The sequence below is a fragment of the Thyridium curvatum genome, assembly GCF_004353045.1.
Source record: "Thyridium curvatum strain D216 chromosome Unknown NODE_44_length_342116_cov_83.455874, whole genome shotgun sequence".
In the NCBI taxonomy this organism is placed as follows: Eukaryota; Fungi; Ascomycota; class Sordariomycetes; order Thyridiales; family Thyridiaceae; genus Thyridium; species Thyridium curvatum.
In genome coordinates, this window is record NW_022156799.1 from 235,645 (window position 1) to 260,376 (window position 24,732).

The 24,732-nt window shown below is 57.0% G+C and overlaps 6 protein-coding genes across 6 annotated transcripts; 3 read left to right on the forward strand and 3 right to left on the reverse strand.

Annotated features, from left to right (window-relative positions):
- Positions 1-2,276: 2,276 nt before the first annotated feature.
- On the reverse strand, positions 2,277-6,169 carry E0L32_007316 (uncharacterized protein; the record flags this gene model as incomplete). Its single annotated transcript, XM_031142047.1, has 3 exons — positions 2,277-3,006; positions 3,054-5,932; positions 5,999-6,169. The coding sequence occupies 3 exons, from the start codon at positions 6,167-6,169 to the stop codon at positions 2,277-2,279; spliced, it is 3,780 nt and encodes a 1,259-aa protein (XP_030993724.1).
- Positions 6,170-7,037: 868 nt separating this feature from the next.
- On the reverse strand, positions 7,038-8,222 carry E0L32_007317 (uncharacterized protein; the record flags this gene model as incomplete). The annotated part of the gene is made up of 1 exon (XM_031142048.1): positions 7,038-8,222. One exon carries the CDS (start codon positions 8,220-8,222, stop codon positions 7,038-7,040), a length of 1,185 nt encoding a protein of 394 aa, XP_030993725.1.
- A 2,218-nt stretch (positions 8,223-10,440) lies between these two features.
- E0L32_007318 (uncharacterized protein) lies at positions 10,441-13,723 on the forward strand (the record flags this gene model as incomplete). Its single annotated transcript, XM_031142049.1, has 3 exons — positions 10,441-10,554; positions 10,626-13,314; positions 13,383-13,723. 3 exons carry the CDS (start codon positions 10,441-10,443, stop codon positions 13,721-13,723), a joined length of 3,144 nt encoding a protein of 1,047 aa, XP_030993726.1.
- A 1,715-nt stretch (positions 13,724-15,438) lies between these two features.
- E0L32_007319 (uncharacterized protein) lies at positions 15,439-16,622 on the forward strand (the record flags this gene model as incomplete). Its single annotated transcript, XM_031142050.1, has 3 exons — positions 15,439-15,808; positions 15,908-16,234; positions 16,339-16,622. The coding sequence occupies 3 exons, from the start codon at positions 15,439-15,441 to the stop codon at positions 16,620-16,622; spliced, it is 981 nt and encodes a 326-aa protein (XP_030993727.1).
- A 714-nt stretch (positions 16,623-17,336) lies between these two features.
- Positions 17,337-20,828, forward strand: E0L32_007320 (uncharacterized protein; the record flags this gene model as incomplete). Its single annotated transcript, XM_031142051.1, has 1 exon — positions 17,337-20,828. One exon carries the CDS (start codon positions 17,337-17,339, stop codon positions 20,826-20,828), a length of 3,492 nt encoding a protein of 1,163 aa, XP_030993728.1.
- Positions 20,829-21,446: 618 nt separating this feature from the next.
- On the reverse strand, positions 21,447-22,537 carry E0L32_007321 (uncharacterized protein; the record flags this gene model as incomplete). Its single annotated transcript, XM_031142052.1, has 2 exons — positions 21,447-22,307; positions 22,388-22,537. 2 exons carry the CDS (start codon positions 22,535-22,537, stop codon positions 21,447-21,449), a joined length of 1,011 nt encoding a protein of 336 aa, XP_030993729.1.
- Positions 22,538-24,732: the final 2,195 nt, after the last annotated feature.

Here is a 24,732-nt window from a genome sequence, read left to right on the forward strand (position 1 = left end):
CAACCAGCTCCGGGGGTGCACGGGGAGAAGCAAATCGGGCTGCGATGAGCTGAAGATATCTGTTGTTTCCCAGGCTGTCCAACAGAATTGGACGACACGGAATGTCTGGGCGGGTTGTACTCCCCTAGCTCACCAACTACAGTCTCTGAACATAGAATACTCCCTGGTCACCGTAACGGACAAGACAAACAGATACACGGAGAAATCACAGACGGCACCAGCCTGGTGAGATCAAGATTACATCGTCGGAGCGGGAAATCGGACGCTAAAGACGGATCCTAACGTGGCTCGGGGTACACACAATATGCTGTGCACGTCGCATCGCTGAAGGAAGGATAATGTGATTTGTGACCAGCGTACAAGAGCGCACTTCCACCTTGGCGCCCATCATGCCTCAGCGCAACACGGATATGCCCTTACATTCGTAAGGTCCTTGGGCAGGAAACGCAAGCAGGAGCTCAGAATGGTAGGCGCAAAGTTGATCGAGCATCACGGCGGTCGTCCCAACACATACGTCAAGCTGATCAACGGTGAAGTGCTTCGGCTACTGCTTCGTAACCTCGCCCTGTCAACGAATCTGACCATCACTGTGCCAAGGCCGCAAGGATCGGTGACCAAGGAGAAACGCTGATTTGGATCTCCAGACGGCGCAGGTAATCAGATGAAACCTGCTCGCGATCCCACCACACCAGCCCCCTATTCGCAGAAGAATAAGCGCTCGAGGTTGCAGTCCGGGGGGAGGAGGAAAACAACCACCAGTCTCCTTCTCGAAGACGACCCCTCCTCCCTTCTGGTGCCCCCATTGGCGCATTGAAAAAGGTCGATGCAATGCAAGGTCTTTTTCAGTCCGTTGACGCACACGCGCATGCACGCCTGTCTCGAGGTCCAATCCCCTGAAGAGTATGGCCTCCTTCTCTCCCCACACACACCAACACAACACACAACACACACACACACACATACTTTTTATCTCTCGCATATCAAAATCCGTTCTTCATTTTCTTCATCGAGCAAGGTGTGCTTTCGTCAGCTCATAACGAAAGACCTTTTCCCTTTGGTTTTGAGACGAGTGGAGCCCGGTGTCTGTCCGTCTGTCTGGCTTGATCTCAGCGTTTGCAGAAGTGATCAAAGAAGCCGCGCTGAATACTGTTCCAAGACATTGCGGGCTTGGCTCTCCATCCATCCATCTCGCTCCACAGGCATCGTAATTTGCAGGGGTCTCCCCTGACAGCCCGCTAGGCACTTGACAGGCTTCACACGTGGTCCGCTGGAGGGGGCAGAGGGTCAGGGAAAAAAGGGGAGCGGATTCAACGGCAAAAACGCCTCAGCATGGGGGGAAGACCACACAAGATCTCTTGTCAGTATCTAAATTCGCATCCTTTCCTGAGCCTGCCTCCCTGAAAGGTCTCCTTGGTGGAAATGACAGAAAGCAGTAAACGAGCGACGACGCTAATAAGAGGAGCAAGACAGAACAGAGTCATGGATACGATGCCTAGCAGGTAGATCCAAACTCTCCCTCCCGGTTGCCTCTTCGAGACTGTTACAGCACAATCTAAACGACCGGGAGTGGGCCAGGCGGAGTCCCGTACGTACGTACTCCGTACTTGTATTTGGATAGGTACCTAAGCCCTACCCTGCCCTGCGTGCCTTTGTGAACGCACCTATTGTATTGGTGGTGCCTTGGTCGCACACGACAGGAATTAGAAGCATTGTCGTGCAACAGCCTGTGAGTGGTGTCCCGGACACACCTCCGCGGAAGTCCAGGATAACTACCAGGTCGACGAGGCATGACAAAGTTTCTAGAATGATGAAGAATGCCAAGCAGACATCCACTCGAGAGGAAACGCTCTGGTCAGGTGAACCCTCATCCCCTTGCTTTGTGGCCCGTAATTTCTCGCCAATGCTCAGTCAGTCACAAGCAAACAGAGGCAGGGGACGGAAAGAGGGATCCACAGGGCGGACAGAGGCGTGCGTGTGTACAAGGGAGGGACAGGCAAGACGAGACTCCGGGGAAGACGCTGTTGAGATCCGGTGGTGGGGGGTTTTCTGCGGCGCCATGTGGGCTTTGCGACAGGCTCATTTGAACTTGATACAGGCTCTTTGCTTTTTTGTCAAACACTAAACCCCATCTGGAGAACTGGCGATGATGAGTTGTGGCTCCTCGCCGACTAGGCATCACGATCATCGCCGGGCTGCTGGTCGCGAATGGTCCACGGCACATTGCTTTGCTTGACATTGGACTTGTGTGTTCTCAGTACGTACGAAAGAAGGTTTGCTTAGGCGAGCCCCAGTCCCTCCACGAGGAACTTGATGGAGCTCTTCTCCGCCTTGCCCCAGTCCACGCTCTTGAGCTTCTCGGCGCGCGGTTCATCACCAACCGAGAGCAGTCTCCAGAGCTCGTCGACGACGACGCTCTTGATCCTCGGCCACGGGTGGTACATGAGCGCCCCGAGCCTCTTCCTCGCCTCCGCCATGCCCTCGGCCCTCTTGCCCTCCAGCGCCGGCGAGGCCAAGTTTGCCTGCTCGCGCACCCCCGCTATGGCGCCGTAGACCTTGACGCAGGCCTCCAGCTTGCGCACGTTGCCCGTCTTGTAGCCCGCCTTCTGCACCTGCAGGCAGAGGTTCTTGTAGTCGACCTGCCCGCAGCGCGGGAACACGTCCACGTAGAAGAGATACGCGATGATCTCGAGGGTCGACACCACGGTGCGGTCCTGGCCCTGGAGCCGCTTGAGGTTGCGGACCAGGGCCGTGCAGATCCGGTCCCGGTTCTCCTGCGAAGCCGCGCAGTACTCGCTCAGGGCGGCCCGGCTGGCGATGACGAGCTCCTCGTTGCCAGTGTCGGCAGAGGTGACGTAGCCTACCATCAGCTCCTCCATCCATCGCTCGGCATCTTGTCCGGCGGTCTTGAGGACTGATTCCCGGAGATGGTCGCTCCCTAACAAGTTGAGCAGGTAGCAGAAGTACGCCTTGGATGAGAACGTGAACTCCTCAAGATCGTGGCAGTAGCTAAGGATGTTAGTAGAGGCTCAAATATGACCTAACGCAGAGCGTACCTTGTTTGCAGGGCCAGGCTGAGCACCCTTTGGGCCTCAACTCGCACTCGATCAAGCTTCTCTGCTGCCAGCCGCAAGATCCTCAAGAACAGCGTAGACATGACCGCTTCTGCCGAATCGTCATTTGCAGACTCCCTGCCGAGCCGCTCCCACAGAGACTTGGTCGCTCGGATGGCCTGGAGTCGAACATGGGAGCCGATGTCACCCCTCGCAGCTGTTGTGTAATCATCGAGGCCTTCCGAGACAAGCCCGAGAAACAGGGGAACATTTTGCCACAAGACTTCACCCCGTATCAAGCTTTGAAGTATCGCCACTCTGGTCTCGACCCGCTTGTCACTCGCCCATCTCTCCAGGACTGCACTGCAGATGAGAGAGTTGTCTTCCGCCGCGCCGCGGGGGATGCAGGCTAGTATGGGGTGTGCCATGGTGAGCGCGAAAAAGTAGCCGAACCCAGTCCCCTCGCGAGAGGTCGGGGGTGCCCGTACCAAGGCAGCCCACTCTCGCAAGATGGTTTCGCGGCCCTTGAACTTATCATGGTCCAGTGTCGGTGTAAAGACCAACGAGATGAGTGCGGCTTCTGCTGCGGCTTCGATGACATCTTGTTCCTGTCTGAGAAGCCAGGTCTGAAGGTTTGTCTGGATCAGAGACACTAAATTATCAAACTTTTCAGACCAGTGCCCCAAGTTTGCGTCTATTGGCGATACAACTGTCATGAAGGTTCCGTCGTCGACTGCCTCGAGAAGTTTCGGTCCGGGTAGCAACGTGTTGAGGGATTCGGGTCCGAGGACTGCAGCCTGGAAGATAGGAAATGATGCCACTGCAAGGCGAGATGCGGCTTCAGCAACTAGCTCAGGGCGTCGAAATGTGATATCCTTGCACTCGGTCATGATTCCCTGGATACCTGATATCGACTTTGACATCAACAGATTTGATGTTTCCTTATCAACACCGGACTGATGTGCTGCCAGTTCTGGGAGCTTGTCGAGAATGGCCGCGAAGCAGAGAATAAGGCCGTGACGTTCTTCAACCTGCCGTTGCTGCAATGACTTGAGTTTCTGGAGGATCAAATCCACAGCGTCAACTACTGGTCCAAGGGTGTTGCCACCGGCGCATGCAAGCTCTGCCATGATGGCTCCGAAAGACAGCGCTGTAGTCCGCCTTGCCGAGGCATCTGCATCCCCGATCCCTCGCCAGCCAAGGAGACCTTCCAGAATTGCTCGACCATAATGGCCAGCTAGCTTCGTAGCATTCAGGGCGACTTCAGAGATGGACCTCGAGCGTAGGGCGACGGCATGATAGTCGACAGTCTGTACAACCCAGATGCCTTGGATGACTGTATCAGGGTGTCTCCCAATGAGCTCCTGAAGTGCCGCCGAACTCCCGCGTCTGATATTGCCGGCAGGGTCCAGGCTCGCGGTCACAACGAGTTCTGTTGCCAGGACTTGGAGCACAGACAACGGCGACGTATTGGACTGTGTCACGCTCAAAGACTTGGTCGGCACTGCGAGGAGCTCTGCGGTCGTGTACCGACGCGCCACGGCCCATATGCCGAAACAAGCGGCATCGCGGACGTTCGTCCCGGTTGAGCCACCGGAAGCGTTGCGCCGCTCGAAATCTAGACCAAGTATGAGGGCGTGGATAATGTCGGGGAGACTTGCTGCGGGAGGGGACCGGCGGTACAACAAATGTGAAAGTGTCAACATCAAGCCGTGCCACTCAAGGGCATCGACCGACGTAAGATCTCGAGTGCGAGGCGTCGAAGGATTAGTGGGATCTTTGACCCAGAGGACATTTCGGTTGAGGGACTCTAGCACAACATCAATGACCTGCGAAGCCATGTCCTCGTCAAGCTTCAGGGTGATGATGCTCAGCGCCTTGCTTGCTGCAAAACGAACAGGAGTGTCGTTGTCCGCAAGTCTCTCCAGGAGGAAGCCTATGGTTGATTCGACCAGCTCTGTGCTTGCCATATCCTGTGGGGACTTGCGGAGTACAAGAACGGCTGCTGATCTGATGACTTTGATCATCAATTTCCTCGCCAGAGCAGACGAAGACACGGCTTCAAGGCCAGGATCGGTGCTCGAGGCGAGCTCGTGAGTTGCGTAAAATACGCTACTGAGATACTTGTCCATGTCAGATGTATCGGCAGAGGACGAGAGAAGACCTGCGAGAAATGACAGTATGCCGATGTAATGATATGGTGACCGAGAAGGGGCGTCCTTGTGAGGTCGGAGAGAAAGCAGCGCCCACTTCACAAGCGCATCGAGGATTCCCAAGGACTGCATGTCTCGACGCATAGCGATCCGAACTAGAAGGGTTTTGGCGGCGTCTCGTTCTTTTCCAGGGGATGACAGGTACTTCATTGCAAGTGGGAGTACTCTAATGGTGATGCCAGGAACATCCGGTGGCCATTGGAAGCCAGCAATGCTGGGCAGATCCTCGTCACCTGGATCGACAGATGAGATTGTGGACAAATCGAAAGGTGCAAGGAATAGGTGTGAGAGCCACAGGAGAAAGATATATCTCTCCTCCCACTTCCATCTTGTGGTCGGCTTCGCGCCCAAAGTATTGAGAGAGGGCCTTGAAGTAGAAGGGTCTGTTTCTCGCTCGGCGTCTTCCAAGGCGGACAATAGAAGCTCCAGATATCTCGCTTCGACACTGAGGAAACGAATGATGACCTTTTCGCCTCTGATCTTGCAGAAATGATACAGCAGATCGCAGATGGCGGTGCGAAGTGGCATCAAGAGTTCAGACCGCGTAGACAATGCTTTGTGCCGATAGGGGCTTTGCAGATACTCCAGCAAAGCATCGCCGAGAATAGGGATCCATTTCGGCAGATGCGGATCTAGTAGTTGAGGTATCTCCTGGAAAGGATCAAGCACCTAGAAATCTCAATGTTAGTCTGAGCAGGCAGAGCAGCAGCACGGAAGCTCATATCTTGGTCTTACAAGAACCGCAAGTCGAGCGGTTTCCCGGGACCGCACTCTTGATCGAAGACTTGTCGTTCCGTTTGCATCGTGCCTTTTTATCAAAGGAAGCAGGCTTCGGTCAAAATCCGCGATGTAGTCGGCGGAGCTCTTTTGAAGCTTGATATCTGGATCGTGCTCTGGAGCATCCATCGTGATGGAGCGGTGGAGTGATCAATCTGGTGCACCGATTGTTGACACAAGATACTGGCACAAAGTACCGTTCACCTGAAGTACACCACTGAGCAAGCTATCAATGGTAGCATCACTGTAAAGGCTTGCGGGCGTCGCTGTGCTATTCAACCAGAGCTCAAACGAGGCAGCCACATTTCTTGGGAGATTGGTTGATGCCTCCAAAGTGGATCCATGGATGTTTTCGGGAATGTGCGTGCGCGGTAGAACCCATAAATAGCGCTGCCGAATAGGTGATTCAGGCGATGGCTAGCGTGCATCTTCAGTGAAGCCCACTAACTACGAGACATCTACAGCACAGGGCAGACACTTCGAGGGCGGGCTGCTTACGCTTGCAACATCGCTCGAATCCGTGAATGTCCTTTCACCGCCGCCACTCGGTCCACATACAGCAGAACCTCGAGGGGTCATCTCTTGCTTCCTCCACATTACCGAACTCGATTGAGGGGTGGGTTTAAAGTTTCGTGGGGAGACGTCTTTGTATGTGCGTTCATATCAAACGTATCTGGGAATCCGGTATCACGACAGAAGCTTTCGGCCACTCCGGCTGTGAAGGTCATAATGCAACTTGGGCTTGCCGACTCTGTATGATTAAGCAAGATGATCGCTCTGATCTAGACTTCAAACTTGAGTTGACTGATGAACGCCGTGTTAACAACCCGCTGCCATGGTCCTTCCCCTGAAACGCCTTCCTGAATGTGTTCCAAACTTTCAACCAATCCCAACGTTGGGTGCACGATGGCTGTTGCCTAACGCTGTCAACGCTCCAAGTTATATACATGAAGAAGTCAAAACAAGCAAAACATGGATCATGTCAGGATCATATCTCTTAGGCAGCAGCAACGGCGGCTACCAACGCATCCATGGCTGAGCTATGAGTGCCTGCAGTAGGACCGTTCTCTGCGCTGGGAGGGCCGGACCAGACGAGGCCCAGTTTGTTGCCGTCAGCCCGGTCCTTGGACCAGATCGAGTCGGCATTGGCCATGATGAACGTCTTGAAGTCGCTCTCGGGCGACGTGCTCTGCAGGTAGTGCAGGTTCCGCATGAAGATGCCCTTGAACTGCGCGCCGTCGGCTCCGCAGTTGGGCTCGCAGCTCTCGTGCAAGATGCCGTCTTGGGAGAGCTTGCTGATGGCGGCGCGTGCGATCGTTTTGGCCTGCGCGAGCAGATCTGCACCGCCGCCCGCTCTGTAGAGCTCGACCAGGCCGCCCAGCACGACGCCCTGGTTGTAGGTCCACTCATTCTGGCCGTTGTTGGTGCACTTGCCGTCCGAGCCAATGTTGAGGCCGTCGTTGATTCGGTTGTTCGAGTTGATCATGCCGGAGCCTTTGAACCACGCCCATTGCTGGGTCGCGATGTCCTTGTAATACTGCTTGTTGCTGGCGCGGTTGGCCAGGGAGGCGGCAACACTCAGGTACAGCTCATTGGCGATGGCGTTCTTGTACTTCTTCTCCTTGCTCCACCAGATGCCGCCGCCGCAGGTGTTGTCGGTGCCGCCCTTCATGTCCTCAAAGATGCTCTCTGCCATCTGCAGGTAGGCGTTCTCCCCGGTGACATCGTAGGCTCGGATGAGGCCCAGAGCCCACCAACCCTCATCGTCGTAGTAGTCATTGATGAAGCCCGCGAACCCACGCTCCGCAAGATCTCGAGCGGCGATGGCGCTGTACGAGCTGGTCATCAAGCCAGAGGGAGACATGGTCTTGACGACGGCCATGGCCGTCGACCTCTGTGCGTTTTGAAAAGTGTTGGCGAAGACGCCGCCCAGGTTCAGCTTGTTCGCCTCGTTGGCATTGAGGGCCGAAAAGTCAGCAAGGACGGTGAGGCAGTTGCCGCCGTTCCACCACCCGGTCGATGTCCAGAGACCCGTTCCAGAGTCGTACCATGTTTGCAGGGCCTTGATGGCATCAACTGAGTTCTGGGTGTAAGTAGCCCTATCTGCCCTTTCCGAGAGCTGGCTCGAGGCAAGCAACGCAGCTCGCGTTGCAAAAGAGCCCACAGCTCGTAGGTTGACCATATTGAAGTGAGTGACAGTGTATAGGAGAGAAGATGCTTCTGGGATGCCAGGCCACAATGGAGGGAGGCTGGACTCCTGATATAGACAATAGACAGCAGTTCCTACAACGACCTGGATGACCAGCCAGACTGCCCGTGACCACTTGGGAGGGATGAGCGAGTTAATTAAGTACTCACGCTGCACATCCCCCCGGTGCGGCAGTGAATCACCGGACAGGGGCCGTACACACGGGCCAAGCCATGTCACCGATGTTGTGCCTCCGGCACCCCGGCCTGGTAGGCGATGTGTTTCTTTCATCTCACCAATCAAGCGTGCTCACAGCGTGAGGTTCGGGAAGCAACAAAGTACCTCGCACTAATCCCTGTCCCAGTGCCACCCGTGGACGGAGACCTTGTGGGATCTGTGGCGGCATCGAATGAGCGGAGCTAGGAGCTCGGCGCACGTTGTATGCATCGGACCATAGCACTCGGCGGTTTAGGGGGGCCTTCGGGCTGGTACCACCTACTATTTGGGGATAATTCGCGGCCTGTTTCAGTATAAGATTGTCGTTTTATGCCCATTTCCCCGGACTCGTGATGGTCCAGATCAGCGTGGGCATCGCGGACATCGTCGGCTGGCTTCCGCTTGGTTTTGCATAGGTGCCAATCTAAAGTTGGGCTGTCGATGGAGCGCAGCTCGTCTTCCTCGAGGATTACTGCTCCTCCGGGCCCACTCGCGTGTCATCTGCATTGGGATATGGGCTGTGTGTACAGCACATTAGTCAGTTGAGGCCTACGCTCAGGCACATGCAACACAACGTCAGGGGACTCCATTGGTTACTCGTGTGCTTCTGTGGCTCTGGCTCCTAGCAAAGCCCATCCCATCATCTTACAATCCCTTGTTATACTTGTTTCACTGCCCCTTCCATCGTGCACAAAGGTACTGCGTAGTTGCTCAAGGCCTACTTGTACTCAATAAGGCACATACCGTTCCCCCGATACGAGGCCCGTGGAGCAGGCCGCACGGCTCGAATAAGCATTTGTTTTGTTCAGAGATTCCAGGACCAGTCAATGCTGCACCTCTTGGTACTTGTGAGACCCTCTACAACCTTATCCCTTCATCTGAGCGACCTGTGATAAGACCTTGGGTACATGAGAGACTGTACACGTGGTTGATCGCTGGTCAGCACTCCAGGCCGAAGCAACACAACGGCTGGGTGCGAGCAGGACCACGTTTCTCGCCGAGCTTTGTGACTACTTAGGATGGAACGTTGGATCCGGCCAGGGTAACTCTGCTCAGCAGCACCTGCTCAAGCAAGGATGGTGGAATGACGATCCCAACAGCGTCAGTCTCAATGCCTCTCCGTCAAGACAAGCATCCAAGGCATCATTGACAGGGACCAGGGCCTTTGCGTGACTCGTCAACCCGCCCCCGTCGCTTTCGGAGGCTTTGATCTGGCAAGGTGGAGGAGACTTGGACTCGGCCTGGTTTAGTAAGTAGATTACCTGCCCGAAGACTCTGAATGAAACAAACGGGCGGTGTTGTTTACCTTCGTCCATTTCGGCTCTGCTAGCACGGTTGGGAGCTGCCCAGGTGTTCCCCTCACTTAAGTGCCCAATTATGCCTGCAGATTGGCACCCGTCATGCGGGTAATCGCCAAATTCCGGTACAGAGAAACATGGAATTGCAGTCGGCCGTGTCCTTATACAAAAATCCCCACCTCCAATGGACTTGACTGCTCATGAATGAGCCTTATGGAAGAATAGATTGAACATTGATTGTTTCACTGCGATGACCTAGTTTCTGGCCTTGATTCAATGAGGCTCTGGGTCGATCCTGTGGAGGTCTTCGATTAGCGGACTGATCAACCCGCATGAGACACTGTCGGAATATTTCGTGTAGCCCTGGAAAAGAGTCTAGGGACCCTGTGCACCGCAGCGATTAGCGCACTCAACGAAGACTCAGAAGGCCTGCGGGCCTTGGACCTGCCCAAGAAGCTCAGACCACCGCTTAATCCTCAAGAAGGTGGGGCTGGCTTCGGAATGCGATACTGACATTGGTCAAACCAATTGAAGACTGTAGGCCTTATCGTCTCGATAAGCCTTCCAAATTTTTTGTTCCCGATAACGATTTTCCTACGGCAAATACGAATATTGTCTATCCCCAAACGTGCCATTGCAGCATCTTGTAGCAGAGAGATTGTGCGCCCTTCAGCTGGAGGCGCATTCTCTTTGATACAATGCCACATTCAGAGCACGATGGGCCCTTGATCAAGCGGCAGAGGCTTCATGCTGCCGCCACCAAAGTATCTCCATCTGGCAGCCGAGGGTCCAATATCTTTGCTCCCTTCCGCGTAAGTTCCTGCTCCGGTCGACAACCCTCCCCCCAAAGGGTCGTAATGTGCTAATAGGAATCACTCTCAAGACTGTAGGACTGGTGTCTCCGACCGATGTTCCCTTCACCTCCCTTCCTCTCGGCAAGACCACCTTCCAGATTACCACGTCCGTTGGCCGATCACTTCAGACGTATGATCTCAAGCGAGGTCTCAACCTTGTCTTCATTACTCGGCCCCAAACTCCGGCCAACATCACTGCCACTCTCGCTTGGAAGGAGAGGGTCTATGCCGCATGGGGAGACCGCCGCAATGGAGAGGAGCAGGGTCTGTGGGCGTTCCAGAGGGGCAAGGTGGTTGCGAAAATTGAGCTGCCCACCGATCTGGACCAACCGATCAAGCAGATCCTCATTTTCGGATCGTGGATAGTCGGTTGTGCGCTCAACAGGATTGAAGTGTGGAAGACATCAACACTTGAGCACTACACCACACTGTTTCCCGTCGCTTCGGGCCCTGGAGACAATGAGCTCACTGGTGGCATCTGCAACATGCCGACATACCTCAACAAAATATTCGCAGGCAGGAAGGATGGCTGGGTAGAGATATGGAACGTCAGCACTGGCAAACTCCTCTATACCATGCTACCTCCTTCGCCTGATTGCGGTGCTGTCACTTGCATGGAGCCCACCCCGGCACTGTCTTATCTGGCGATCGCATACGCTGGAGGTCCCCTGGTCATTCGAGATGTGCTCAAGGACAAAGTGTTGATACAGGTGGGCGCTGCTATGGATGGTTCACCCATAAAGACGATATCTTTCCGGACTGACGGGCAGGGCGCTGGACAAGACGGCAAAAAGGAGGGTGTGATGGCAACTGCAACAGCAGAGAGCGGAGATGTTACATTCTGGGACTTGAACGGTGGTGGCCGGATCATGGGCGTACTCCGCAGTGCGCACAATCCTCCATCCCGCGATGGAACAGTCGTTCGGGGCGGTCTTTGCAAAGTCGAGTTTCTCCCCGGTCAGCCTGTCATCGTCACCAGCGGACTGGACAACTCGTTGAAATCCTGGATCTTTGATGAAACACCCTTTTCGCCAGTCCCACGTATCCTCCACACTCGCAGCGGCCATGCTGCACCTGTCAGCTGCCTTCAGTTCTTGCCTTCGGATTTCGACGGTGCCGATGCAGGAAACAAGTGGCTTCTCAGTGGTGGACAAGACCGAAGCTTATGGGGCTGGAGTCTGCGTCGCGATGGCCAGAGCACAGAGCTCAGCCAAGGCAACCTGCGGAAGAAGGCAAAGAAATTTGGCATTCTCTCTAGTGCAGCTCTGTCCCATGGGCCGACTACGACCTTGGACGATCTGAAAGCGCCGGAGATTACCTGTATCGCGTCCTCCTTGAACCGGGATGGCGGCATCGGAGCTCTCCCAGGCAACCAACCGATGTGGCAGAAAGGCAATAGCCAGAAGAAACAAGTCAACGATGCCGAGGTCAGCGGCATGACTGGATGGGAGAGCGTCGTCACGGCTCACAAAGACGACCCGTGGGCCCGGACCTGGTTCTGGGGGCGGAAGCGTGCTGGTAGATGGGCGTTCCAGACTGGCGATGGAAAGAACGTCTCCACCGTGGCCATCAGTCAGTGCGGCAGTTTTGCTGTCGTTGGTTCAGCGGGCGGGAGCATTGATATGTTCAACCTGCAGTCTGGCCTACACCGGCAGCGTTTCCCTTCCCGCCTGACTCCAGCTCAGGCACGCCAGATGAAGCTGCAGCAGCTCAAGCAAGCTGACAATAACGTGACTGCTCTCCAGTCGCGCGGCAAGACGGCGTTTGGACCTGGCACAGGAAAACATACCGCAGCCGTCACGGGCATCATCATTGATTCTCTCAACAGATTTGTCATTTCTTGCTCTCTCGACGGCACCGTCAAGTTCTGGGATTTCCTGACTGGCAACCTCATCGAGCAGATTGACTGGGCGCCCATGGCGCGGATCACAGGCTGCCGTTACCACGCTGCAAATGACCTTGTCGCCTTCTCGTGTGACGATGGCTCCATCAGAGTTGTCGACATCGAGACCAAGAACACCATCAGAGAGTTCTGGGGGTCAGGAGGTGGGATCAATGACTTCTGTTTCTCCAACGATGGGCGTTGGATTATTGCTGCAGCAGAAGACGCCGTCATCCGCGTTTGGGATCTGCCCACGAGTCACCTCATCGACGCTATACGTCTCGAGCGGCCTTGCAAAGCGCTGGCCTTCTCTGTCACCGGGGAGTATCTCGCCGCCGCCACCGAGGGTGACCTCGGCGTTCATATCTGGACAAACAAGACCTTGTTCAAGCACGTTCCAACAAGGCAGATTTCGGAGAAGGAAATCGGCAAGATTTCCGGTCCTACGGCATCTGGTGAGGGTGGCGCGGGACTGATCGAGGCTGCCTTCGAGGAGGATGCTGAAGCAGAGGAGGACGACACTGTGGCAGCGCCCACTCTGGAACAGCTCAGTTCCGACATGATGACGCTGAGTCTTGTCCCCAAGAGCAGGTGGCAGACGCTGCTTCACCTGGATGTCATCAAGCAACGGAACAAGCCCAAGGAGGCCCCCAAGCAACCCGAGAAGGCCCCCTTCTTCCTCCCTTCGCTCACGGGTGCAGACACCTTGAAGAAGGGCGAGACGGGTGCCAACAAGCCTGCCGATGAGAAGGAGTCGAGGATCACAAAGCTCGATCAAAGCCGTTTGCAAGAACTGTTCACAATGAAGCTGCGGGATGGAGCCGCTGCAGGCAATTGTAAGTTCGGACCGTCACTGAATATTACTTGCCATGGTCAAGACGTTACTAACTGTGTGGATTTGCAGACAATGACTTCATCGAGCATCTCAAATCCCTCTCACCTTCGACAGCCGACTTGGAACTCAGGTCCTTGTCCATCGGAGACGGCGATGCGGAGTCTAACGAGCTCTTGCACTTTATTCACGCTCTGACCGCCCGTCTCATATCTCGCCGGGACTACGAGCTGACGCAGGCGTGGATGACAGTCTTCCTCAGGCTTCATTTTGAGCTCGTGCTGAGCAACGAAGACCTGGTCAAGGCCTTGAAGCAGTGGAAGCACCATCAGGAGAGGGAGAAGGACCGTTTGGACAGCTTGGTGGGCTACTGTGGCGGTGTCGTCGGCTTCCTCCGGAGCCCAAGGACGTAGGGGAGTGAGGTTCTAGAGACTTATGTAGCTTGCACGAGCCGTTGGCGTCGATACCCAATTGCATATATAAACATGTTGTCAACGTTGAAGTCGAGTGCTATCACAATACCATCTGGTGTATACGATCCTTCTGGGATGAGGGATCCTGGGATAAGCTATCTAGGTACTTCTATGCCCTGACGCCGACGTTTCCGATGAACGGCCCGCTCGGTTCCCTTGTGAGGTATCCCTGATGATGTGAAGACTTGTACTGACGTACCCAGTATCTCTCCCTCTAGGAAAGATAAGATGAGGCAAAAAGAAAAACTTACAGCATCAGGCATTCGCTGGTCGTCACCGACCCAACTACTACTCTGACGATAACAGGCTTATCAAGGGGAGAGCGGACGGGATCCCGAGTTTTCCTGATTCTATGGCCGTAAGTGAAAGAGGGTCGGAGCATTTCTCGTGAAGAAGCGTGTCGGCGTCTGAACGGATCCATCCTCCTCTCCATCCACATGGTTCTCGGCCATGTGGATATCAAAATGTAGCCTTGCCGATCCGGAGGCGGAGGACAGGCCCTCGTGATAAACGGTCTCAAGTTCTTGAGGCGCCCTTTCCAGATCGTCAACCTTTCCAGAGAAATAAACCGAGTCATACCATGTGCTCTGTTTCAGACATGATGGCAACGGGCATCCACACACCGAACCTCGGTGAAGAACTCGAGGGTAGTGCGATTGAGGGCGTCGGGAAGCAAACGCCGTTGTGCGGCTCCGTTCTTTTGTTTCTTGGTGCTGCGCCGCCAATCTTGGCCTTTGGGCGAGGAGCACAGCCTCGCTCCTTTGGAGGACAATCACCACCAACAGCACGGATGGTCGGCACCACCACCAGGCAGGAGATTAAGCGAAAGCCAGTGTACATGGGATCCCACCGGATGTCGGGTGGCGCTAGCACTGCAAAGCCAAGTTCAGCTGCCAAGCATTGACTATTGGGGTGGTGTTGCCTGCTCCTTTCAATACTCCGTAAGATTTTCGTGATGGCTGGACTGGATATATCACGAAGCCAACACCGCCGGGCACGAGGTTGGTTGACCTTGTCGTCCACCAGGGGCCTGCTCTTGCTTCCCCAGATGATCGATCCATGAAAAACAGAGCATCATTGGGATCGCGGTTGGTCCGTACGGAGGTAGAATCCACAATTAGGTAGTATGACACCGTTGGTGAACAGCGCATCCACTGGGAACGGCTTTGCGCAGCGCAGTAGCTTCCGACCGTCGAGACTTTTAGAAGCGGTGGAGGCGTTGGAGGCGTTGGGCTGAGGTCTCTGGGCCCACATCCGTCAAATTAGCTCGGCGCTTGTCAGAGACAGCACCCCCGACAGCTTCAAATTGCACCTCTTGGCTGACGAGCCCGGCCAATCGAGCATCGCCGTTCCGACAGGGCTTCCGTTAAAGAGGCCGATCAACTCGACGATTCTGCCTCATTTGCTTGGCGAGAGTGGGAATGGCTTGCCTTGCCGGGCCCAGTCGGTGCCACGCCCGCGCGGGGGGAGAGCTTTTGCTCTTCGTATTTATAATGGCGGCCAACGACACTCTCTCCCGCGCGAGGATGCTCTTCCCCGGACTTGAAGGTAGCTAGCTAGTGCTTCTCGACACGATCCATTGCCAACTGTGTGAAGAACCGTGAGTCAACAAAGACAAAGTCCGAGTCCAGTCCTCAAAAAGCCGCTCCCACACCATGTCTCGAGCTCTTGCCGTCGCCCTGCTCGCCCAGGGCGCCCTCGCGGCGGTCAACATCCACTACATGCCCGACCTGCCCGAGGTGACCCCGGCCCCGACGGCTGTCGAGATCCCCGGCGTCAACCAGCTGGCCAACATCGCCGCCGCCGCCGCCGCCACCGATGCGCCCGGCGGCCTGGAGGCCTGCGCCGACGCCGAGAACCTGATCCAGTTCTGCGTCACCGAGATCCCCAACTTCACCAAGGCCGCCAACTCGGTCATCGCCGCCTGCATGTGCTGCTCCCGGTCCTCCTACGTCGCGCCGCTCTACAGCTCCTGCAAGAGCTACATCACGGCCTCGGCGCCCCAGTACACCAACGACTACACCCGTGCGTCGACGATGAGTTCCTGATCCTGTTTTGTTTTGTTTTGTTTTGTTTTGTGTGTGTGTCTTGTGTGTGCCAAACGACTGACATTCTCACGGCTAGTCGTCTCCATCGCCTCCTCGCTGTGCACCGCTCAGGGCCGCGGCATCTGCTCCGCCACCGGGCTCGCCAGCGGCACCGCCTCGGCCACGGCCTCGTCCAGGACCGCCCGGAGCTCGATCACGGCCGCCTCGCGCCCGGCGGCGTGCAGCTCGTTCGCCTCCATCATCCAGTCGTGCTCCCGCAAGGACGACGACTTCCTCTCCCAGAGCGGCCGGCAGCAGGCCTCGTGCATCTGCTACAGCGGCAGGACGTACACCACCAAGTTTGACGACTACGCCTCCTCGTGCGCCTCGTGGGCCAGGACCGGCCTGTCGAGCGGCTACTCTGGTGAGTTCCAATCATGGCGGCCTCATGGCCACCATGTGATACCTAATCAGGTATGAAAAACAAAAAACCGCGAGCACTGTGGCTGACACGTGGGACTCTTGCAGATATCGCCGAGCTGAGCACCTTCTGCGAGGACTACCCGGCCTCCCGGACGACCTCCAGGGCTAGGGGCGGTAGTAGCGATGACGACACGACCACTGCTGGCTCCGGCGGTGGCGGCGTCGGCGGCTCCGGCGGTGCGACGACCACCCCGGACAACGGGCCCAAGAGTACCGTCACCGTCCCTCCTCCCACCACCACGGCCCCTCCTCGCAGTCCGGCAGCTCGCAATGCCGCCAGCGGACTTGTGGTCCTGGGAGCCGTCTTTGCCGGCATGCTTCTGGCATAAGGATATATATGCTCGATATATGTTTTTTGTTTCGAGGTACCGAGATGGTGCAGCTGGTCGGGTTCTTTTATGACCTTTACTTTACGACTTGATATCCGTGAGATTCTTTTGTAAATATTGTTGTCTTTTCTGTTAGGGGCCGGTGTGCCCCTGAAACATTCGTTGTACAGGCCTGATACCATTGATACTTTCACTGAATTGATTGGCTTGGTAATAAGTAGTAATGAGATATTTCAAATACTCTTTTCCCCAATTCCATAAGCCTTCGATGAGGGGAAGAAGATGCCGAGTTTGGGGGTAAATGAATCCAGTGCCCGTGCCCGTGCCAGTAAGTCGGGTCAGTCCAGGCTATGACGCCAGACGCCAGACGCGTCTCAGTGCGATAGTGGGCGGTAGAGCTAGGGGCCAGTGGGGGTTAAATGACGGATGTTGACGCGAACCCTCTATTTTCCAGAGTTGGCCAAGTGACCCTTGTTACATACACCCTTGCATCAACGTCTACTTTGTTCGTACAAAGTGCAGGGCCGTACATCGCCATCCTACTTTTTTTTATGCAATTCAGTCACCTTGCCTGAAGGGGGTCGTCTGATGCGACTTGCTGCAGCTCTCATCTGATAGCAAACAAAACAGCACTCGCTCTATTTAGACTACATCCCGAGTCCTGAACCCACGAGCGCGTGCGCGTTGGACAAACAATTGCGCCCGCCGCCGACTATGGCTTCCTCCTCTGGGACGGCCACCCCGTCCAGGCAACAGAGCCTGGCAAGCCGAGGTCGCGATGCTGACACGGACCTTTCGAACTCCCTCAATGGCCTTTCCCTGCGAACAGGCTCTCCCGCCAGGACACCGCGCGCGTCTAGCCGCGGCCCTTTCAACGGCTCGAGCAGCCGGTCGCCCAGCGTCGCCAGCAATAGGGGCGCGCCCCGGAGCCCTCTGAATGGCCCGAACCCCCGTTCTGGCACTCCGGCCTTGCTGCGAAAGGCCTCTCTCAACTCCCTCCGCTCGTCGAGCAACCCGGCGGCCCCGCGCCGCGCCAGCTCCGCCAACCTCATGTCGCCCTCGAGCCGTTCTCCGCTAGGCGGTGACCTCTGCGAGGAGCCGCCCCCTCCGCCGCCGCCGACTGCTTCGTCCATTGCCAGGGACCATTTCAAGGTCGAGCTCGAAGCGCACCACGGCGAGAACGCGACCACCCCGGCGAATACGGTTGTGATCATCCAGGACAATTGCTACGGGCACCGTTTCTCGCGACCCCGAACATCCAAGGCCGCCCTGAGTACTATCGTGGAAAGGCCAGAGCGTCTGAGGGCTAGTGTGCTAGGAGTGTCGGCAGCCTATGTGCGACTCGGCGAGAGACACGCCGACGGCGCCCACCCAATCCACCCAAAGCACGATGCTGCCGCACTGCCCGGCGTGCCCTTCCGGATCCACAAGACTGCTCGACGTCTGTCCCTCATGTCGCAGACAGTTACCAACGTCCACGGCACGAAATGGATGGAGGAGCTCAAGCTGATGTGCGAGACGGCAGAGGCAAAACTCGCGACCAATGGCAAGGAGCTGCAGCGCCCCGAGATGAGCCGCGGCTCGGGCAACGACACGCCCGAGAGGCTCCACGAAGGGGATCTATACCTCTGCTCGGAGTCTCTGGACGCACTAGAAGGTGCTCTTGGTGGAATTTGCGAAGCGGTCGATACTGTGTTCCGGCCAGACGGCCCGAAGCGAGCATTCGTCGCCATCCGGCCCCCTGGACACCATTGCTCGGCCTCGTTTCCCTCTGGGTTTTGCTGGGTTAACAACGTCCATGTTGGTATCATGCATGCCATCCTCGGTCACGGACTGACCCATGCGGCGATTATTGATTTCGACCTCCATCACGGAGACGGTTCGCAGGCTATCGCTTGGCAGCACAACTCGAGGGGAGTGTACTCGGCCAAGAATGCGGCGTGGTGGAAGAAGACCTCGATCGGCTACTTTAGCCTCCACGACATCAACTCGTATCCGTGCGAGATGGGGGACGAGGAGAAGACCAAGAACGCGAGCATCTGTATCGACAATGCCCATGGGCAAACCATCTGGAACATCCACCTCGACCCGTACAAGACCGAGGCCGAGTTCTGGAAGATTTACGAATCAAAGTACACAGTTCTGCTGGAAAAGACGCGCAAGTTCTTGAAGCAGCAGACGGAGCGCTCCCGCGCCGCCAACCAGAACTGCAAGGCGGCCATCTTCATCTCGGCCGGGTTCGACGCCAGCGAGTGGGAGAGCGCCGGTATGCAACGCCACAACGTTGCCGTCCCGACCGAGTTCTACGCCAAGATCACCCGGGACATCATCAAAATCGCCGAGGAGGAGGGCACCAGCGTGGAAGGCCGAGTAATCAGTGCCCTCGAGGGCGGTTATAGCGATCGCGCGCTGTGTTCGGGAGTCCTGAGCCACATCAGTGGGCTCGCTGGAGAAGAGCCCATGACCAAGCCGGAAGACTTCAACGGCTTGGGCTTCGAAATGGGCCAGCGGATGGGCCACAATCGGCGGGAGTCTCTGGCCTTGAAGAACATGGGCCCGCCGTACGACCCCTCGTGGTGGCATTCCTCGGAGCTCGAAAGGTTGGAGTGCGCCATGGCATCGCCCCCTGCCGAGCCAAAGGTCTCTCGCCACATGACCCCTCCCACGTATTCCTCGCCCACCCAATCGTCCCAAGCAAAAGTTGTCGCGTCTCCGAAGCTGCGTCGGAGCGTCTCTGCCATGTCTTCCGGTACCGGCTCGCCCGTAGCTCGGCCGCCGTCGCCACCTCCACCCGAGGTCCCGTGGACCATCGCGGCGCACGAGCTCAGCAAGCTCCTGATCCCCACCGACCGCTCCACGATGAGCTGTACGCATGAAGACCTATCTGCCGAGGCCACTCGTGCTCGCCGCGACCGCCAGTCAGTGCTGGCGCAGTCTACTCTTCAGAATCCTCTTGCGGGGTCGGGCCCAGCTGCTGCAAACGGCCCCACGCGCATGTCGATGCGCGAGCGGAAGCAGGTCAAGCTTTATGGATCCATCGAGGAGGAAGAGACCAAGAACAGGAGGAAGACCGTCGCGGGCAGCGCCATAGCTCAGGAGCGGGCTGCTTCCCGGACCGGCACGCCGGTGGCCGCCAGCAAGGCCAAGCAGCATTCACGACGCCTTAGTGCGGCCTCCACCATCGTTGCTAGATCGCCCAGCTTGGAGCCGCCTCTGCCCTCGGCAAGACCCATGACGTCTCAGGGGGTGCGTGCGGACACGTCAATGAATGCCAGGGCGGGCGCCACGGGGTCGCTGCCCGTGAAGAAGACCAGGACGGCGGCCGCCGTCAAACGAGAGACGCCCCGAACATCTCGCACCACCAAGAAGGTGCCGGCCCCCGCCGAGCGCGCAAAGGCCCAAGACGCTGCCCAGCGACCCTCTACGCAGGCATCGACCGCGTCGGGACCTAGCCAGGCGTCGTCGGACGACATGGATCAGCTCACGAGCGGCATGAAGAAGATCAGGATCAACGTCATCACCCCTGCTCAGCGCGAGGCACGAGAGAAGGCGAAGAGAGACAGGGCCGCCGGGCAGGAGGCCGAGGCCGCGGTCGCGGCCGCGGCGGTGAAGAACGAGAACCAACCGCCGGCCGTCAAGGTCGAGGCCTTCCAGCCCGCCGCGGTGGGCGAGCCGGCGAGATCATCGCCCGACTTGCCCCCGTTCGCCATGTCCTCCTCGCCGCAGTTCGCGGCCCAGCCCTCGGCCAGCGCCTCGAGCGAGCCGGTCACCCCGCAGACCGCGTCGCCGCCCGCCGCCCCGCAGCTCGAGCCGCTCGACGTGCCCCTCCCCGCGAGCTCCCCGGTGCCCCCCCTCCGGACGCCCACCACGGGGGAGGAGGAGGGGGAGCAGCCGTCGACGCCCAACGTCTTCATCCCCTACCAGCCCGAGGGCCCCACGCCCGAGGCCGTCCCGCTGCAGCAGCAGGGCCGGTCGCTGCAGTGGCTGCCGCCCAACACGGCGGCGACGCCGTCGCCTATGAAGCGCACGGACCTGCCGGTGTTTACGGCGACGTCTGCGATCCCGTTTGCGAGCCGGACGAATCTTGACGGGCAGCGCCTGCCCAAGCCGGAGGGGCGGCTGGTGGGCGGGGGTGGAGGTGGTGGTGGTGGTGATCCCCGCCGGGAGAGGTCCATCTGGGAGGTTCCTGAGACTCCTCAGAAGTGAAGGCTCTCAGTCGGTAGCATGGCGTTTTTGAAAGTTGTGTGCTATCTTTCCGTGGCGTATGTGAGAACTACCCTGGTTGATTGGCAACCTGGAGTCGGGAGCATGGTCTACCTGGAAAAGGGGATCAAGAGGGACTTTCGTCTTGAAATCTCCACTTGATCCAAAGTATTATTGTTTATAATCCTGCTGTTACAACTGGCACGCGGCCAGGATAGATACCCTCTGTGTGTGTTTTTAGCATGGATGCCTTGGGGTTCATACCGGTCACGGAGTCTTGTTGAGAATTTATGAGTTTAGTACTGTACTTTTGTTGTAATGAGACCGGCTGGTACTGAGTTTTGCCTCTCAGTGATATGCACGCAGCCAACAAATTCACCCTTGATTCCCAACTCGAGTGGTTTTGGATTCTTGTCCAGCAATGCCGCCCAATGGGTGATGCCTTAAATCTTGGAAAATGAGAATCTGAAAGGTCTCAGATGCAACATGCAATCCCATCTAATGCGTCCAAGTTCCGATCCAATATCTCTGAACTTCACGTAGTGTGTCTATACCTCCGCTCTGCCCTGCCCTGCCCTGCCCTGCCCTGCCCTGCCCTGCCCTGCCCTGCCCTGCCCTGCCCTATGGCAACTTGAGGCTCTCCCTGAAAGCAGATAATGAAACGCTGACAGGCACCAGCTCGGCCTTTTGACTGCTCCCATCACCACCACCCCCAACCCTAGACCCCGCCTTCCTCTCAAAGGTCCACACCTCCTCCACCCCGAGTGACGCGAGGTAGTCCAGCCCGCGGGCGTAGTTGGTCCCGACCTGCGCGATCCCGTGGCTGTCGTCGGAGAAGGTGAACCTGCCGCCGAGCCGCAGCCACTCCTCGGCGACGGGCCGCGCCGGGTACGGCTCGGCGAGCCCCTTGCGCAGCGCGCTCGTGTTGCACTCGAGCCAGCCGCCGTAGCCGGCCACGAGCTCGAGGTTGCGCCGCACGCGGTCCCACACCCGCCCACCGCCCGCCCGCCGGGGGTCCCGCGCCGGGTCGGCGCTGAGCAGGCGCACGAGGTCGAAGTGGCCCACGACGCGGGGCCGCAGGGCCGCCAGCATCTCGTGCTGCTCGTCGTAGTAGCGCGCCGCCAGCGCGTCCTCGGCGTCCTCGAACTCGGACCCGGAGGACCCGGAAGACCCGGAGGAGGAGGAGGAGGAGGACGCGGCGATGGCGGCGGCGGTGGCGGCGCGGGCGTAGTGCTCGGCGTCAAAGTCGATGGGCACGCCGCACGTGTGGTGCAGCGAGCCGATGAAGTAGTCGACGCGCGGGTCGGCGGCGAGCCGGCGCACGTAGCCGGCGTACTCGGGCCCGCGGATGAACTCGCCCTCGAAGCCGACGAGCAGCGCGATCCCCTGGCCGGCGTACTTTTCCTGCAGGCGGCGGGCCTCGGCGAGGTAGGCCTCGTGGCGCGGGGGCAGGACCGCGAGGGAGGCCTCTGGGTCGTCCATCTTTTTGCAGCATGTGTGTTTAATGATATAGATCTACTTGTATGTATATCATGATGAGTGGGGAAAAGGGAAGAACTCACCTCCTCCGGGTACAAGTCGCAGAGGGCGAGGCGGGGCATGTGCTCCGTCAGGCCGATGGTCTTGTACCCTATGCTGATGGCGTGGAGGACGATGTCCTCGAGCTGGTCTTTTGCGTGGCCTGGGCAGAATTGGCCCGAGTGGGAGTGCATCGTAAACGCCATCCTTTATGTGAGTGACAGCTCGTGAGAGCTGTGTGCTGTGCCTCGGCTGATCTCGACAACGAAGGGTTCCGAATATCTCAGTGATAATGGAACGGGTGCTTCAAATTTTATGAACAATGAAGCCCATTTATGACGTTCAATTGCCTACGATACAACATAGACTGCTGTGTTGTTATCTTCACATGGTTCCTAAAAGTCACCGAGTTGCAGAGCTGCGGTGTAAATGACTCCTCATGGCTCAATCCAGCCAACTGATTGGCCACTTGACTTTTTCGGCGGGGAAATTGAACCTTTGAATGGCGCCGGGGCCGAGGCAGCAGGGAGTCCGAATTAAGTCTCGCGAAACCGGTAGATGGTTACGGATACATGTAACCTTATCTGATCCTTATTTTGATCGAGTTTGATCTCTAAACGAGACAACTCTGAAGGCCTCTATTACACAAACAAGATTTGACCCCAATAGCACGACACTTTCGCTTAGTTTAGCGAGTCCAACATGGCATGTGAGTGAGTGCGAGTCCGCCCTTGGACAATAGCTCCCACTCGTGGCGCATCACCATTCCTGTTCAACACGTTTTTGAGGACTAGCGGTGACCAGCCCGGCTCAAGCCACATGGTGAGCACAGTGAGCAGCAGTCTGCCGGGACGCTGCAGAACATTCGGCTGCCCGGTGTAACAGAAGGTCTCGGGAAGGCCGGATATCTGCCAAGAATGCCAGTCGCGTCCATGCCACTCCCCTGGCGGCGGCTGATCCTTGAAGCATTGCTAATGAGAGAGCTAGCTACCTACGGAGTAGGCCCTCTCGTTCGTGTTTGCTAGCGATCGGGTTGAATCTGATCGAAATAACAGTCCAAATAGTATGGGTTAAACCAAACAGCTGAGCAACATCGTGCACCAAGCAAGGGCAAATCAAACACACAAACAGACTCCCAACCGCCAATACCAATACCATGCGCATCCCCGGTACTTGCGTACATACAAACATCTACCTGCATATGCGCGACACTCACAGCCCGTCGCCCGTCAAGCAGACACTTTCGCCATCGGACCAACTTGCAAAAGAAAGGCAAGAACCAAATTCGCTCTATCTAAGAGGCAAGCCAACTCCAGGCTGACAGGAGAAACAATGGTCATGAAAATAAAAAAATGAAAAGAACTCGCGAGAGAAACTTTTTGAGACCCCGTCCCCAACTCCCAATAATTCCCTTGCTTTTCCTCATTCTGAAGAGTGCCGTGCGCAGTCTAGTCTATGTCCCAAATCTAACCCTTCTATCCCAACCCGAACAAAACTCATACTACCAGCAAAGCCGTGACAAAGGAAAGAATGAAACACGACAGGTGATTCGTGCCGTGTTCAAGATAAAGCAAGCGCCGTCTCAACAGTGGCTGTGGATCCGGGACCAAATGGCAGGCCATCGAGCTGGCCAACCTCTATCAGAATTATAAAAGGGCTTCAAAGATAATGGACAAAAGAGAGTTCCGTTGACGACGGTCGTTTTGGCGATGCTGCAGCAGCAGGATGAGACTGACGATTGGCCGACCGCTGCATGCCGATAGGCTCGTTCGTGCATCGATTTGCGGCTGAATCTGTCCGGCGACGATCGTAGGGCCGGCCGGGTACCAGAGCCGAACTTGCAAGGATACCACGTGCGATGCCGTGCACCGGAGGCAGAACAGAGAACAAGCGCCCATTCTTCCGCCTGCACCATTTTCCTGGCGGACATCCAGGGTTCGCCTTGTTGAGTTATCCTCGCCGGAAAACAAAAGATTCACAAGCTTCGTGTTTCAACCCGGTATAAACCTGTCGGAGGAATCGTCAGCAGGTTCAGACAACTTTGGGCACACGTGCAGCTTTGCAAGATGACAGCACACAGGACCGGTGGCCCGAGTTGTCAGGTGCCCTACGGCTTCAAAATGTGCACTTACACTCAACTCCAGACCGAGTCCCTTCCCTGCAGATTTGACTGCCCGTCCGACTCTCGATGACGTCCGTACGCCGTTAGGCGGAGCGGACGCAGGCCCGACACGTATGCATCTTACAGTATCGACACTCAAAGATCCACCAGTGAGGGCCCGAGTGACAGAGGTTGCAAGTCCACTGGATCAGGGTGTTGTCCGATTTGATCATCTTGAATGCATGGGCACAGCTGTGTGACACTGCCATCTTGTCGTCCTGCTTCTTT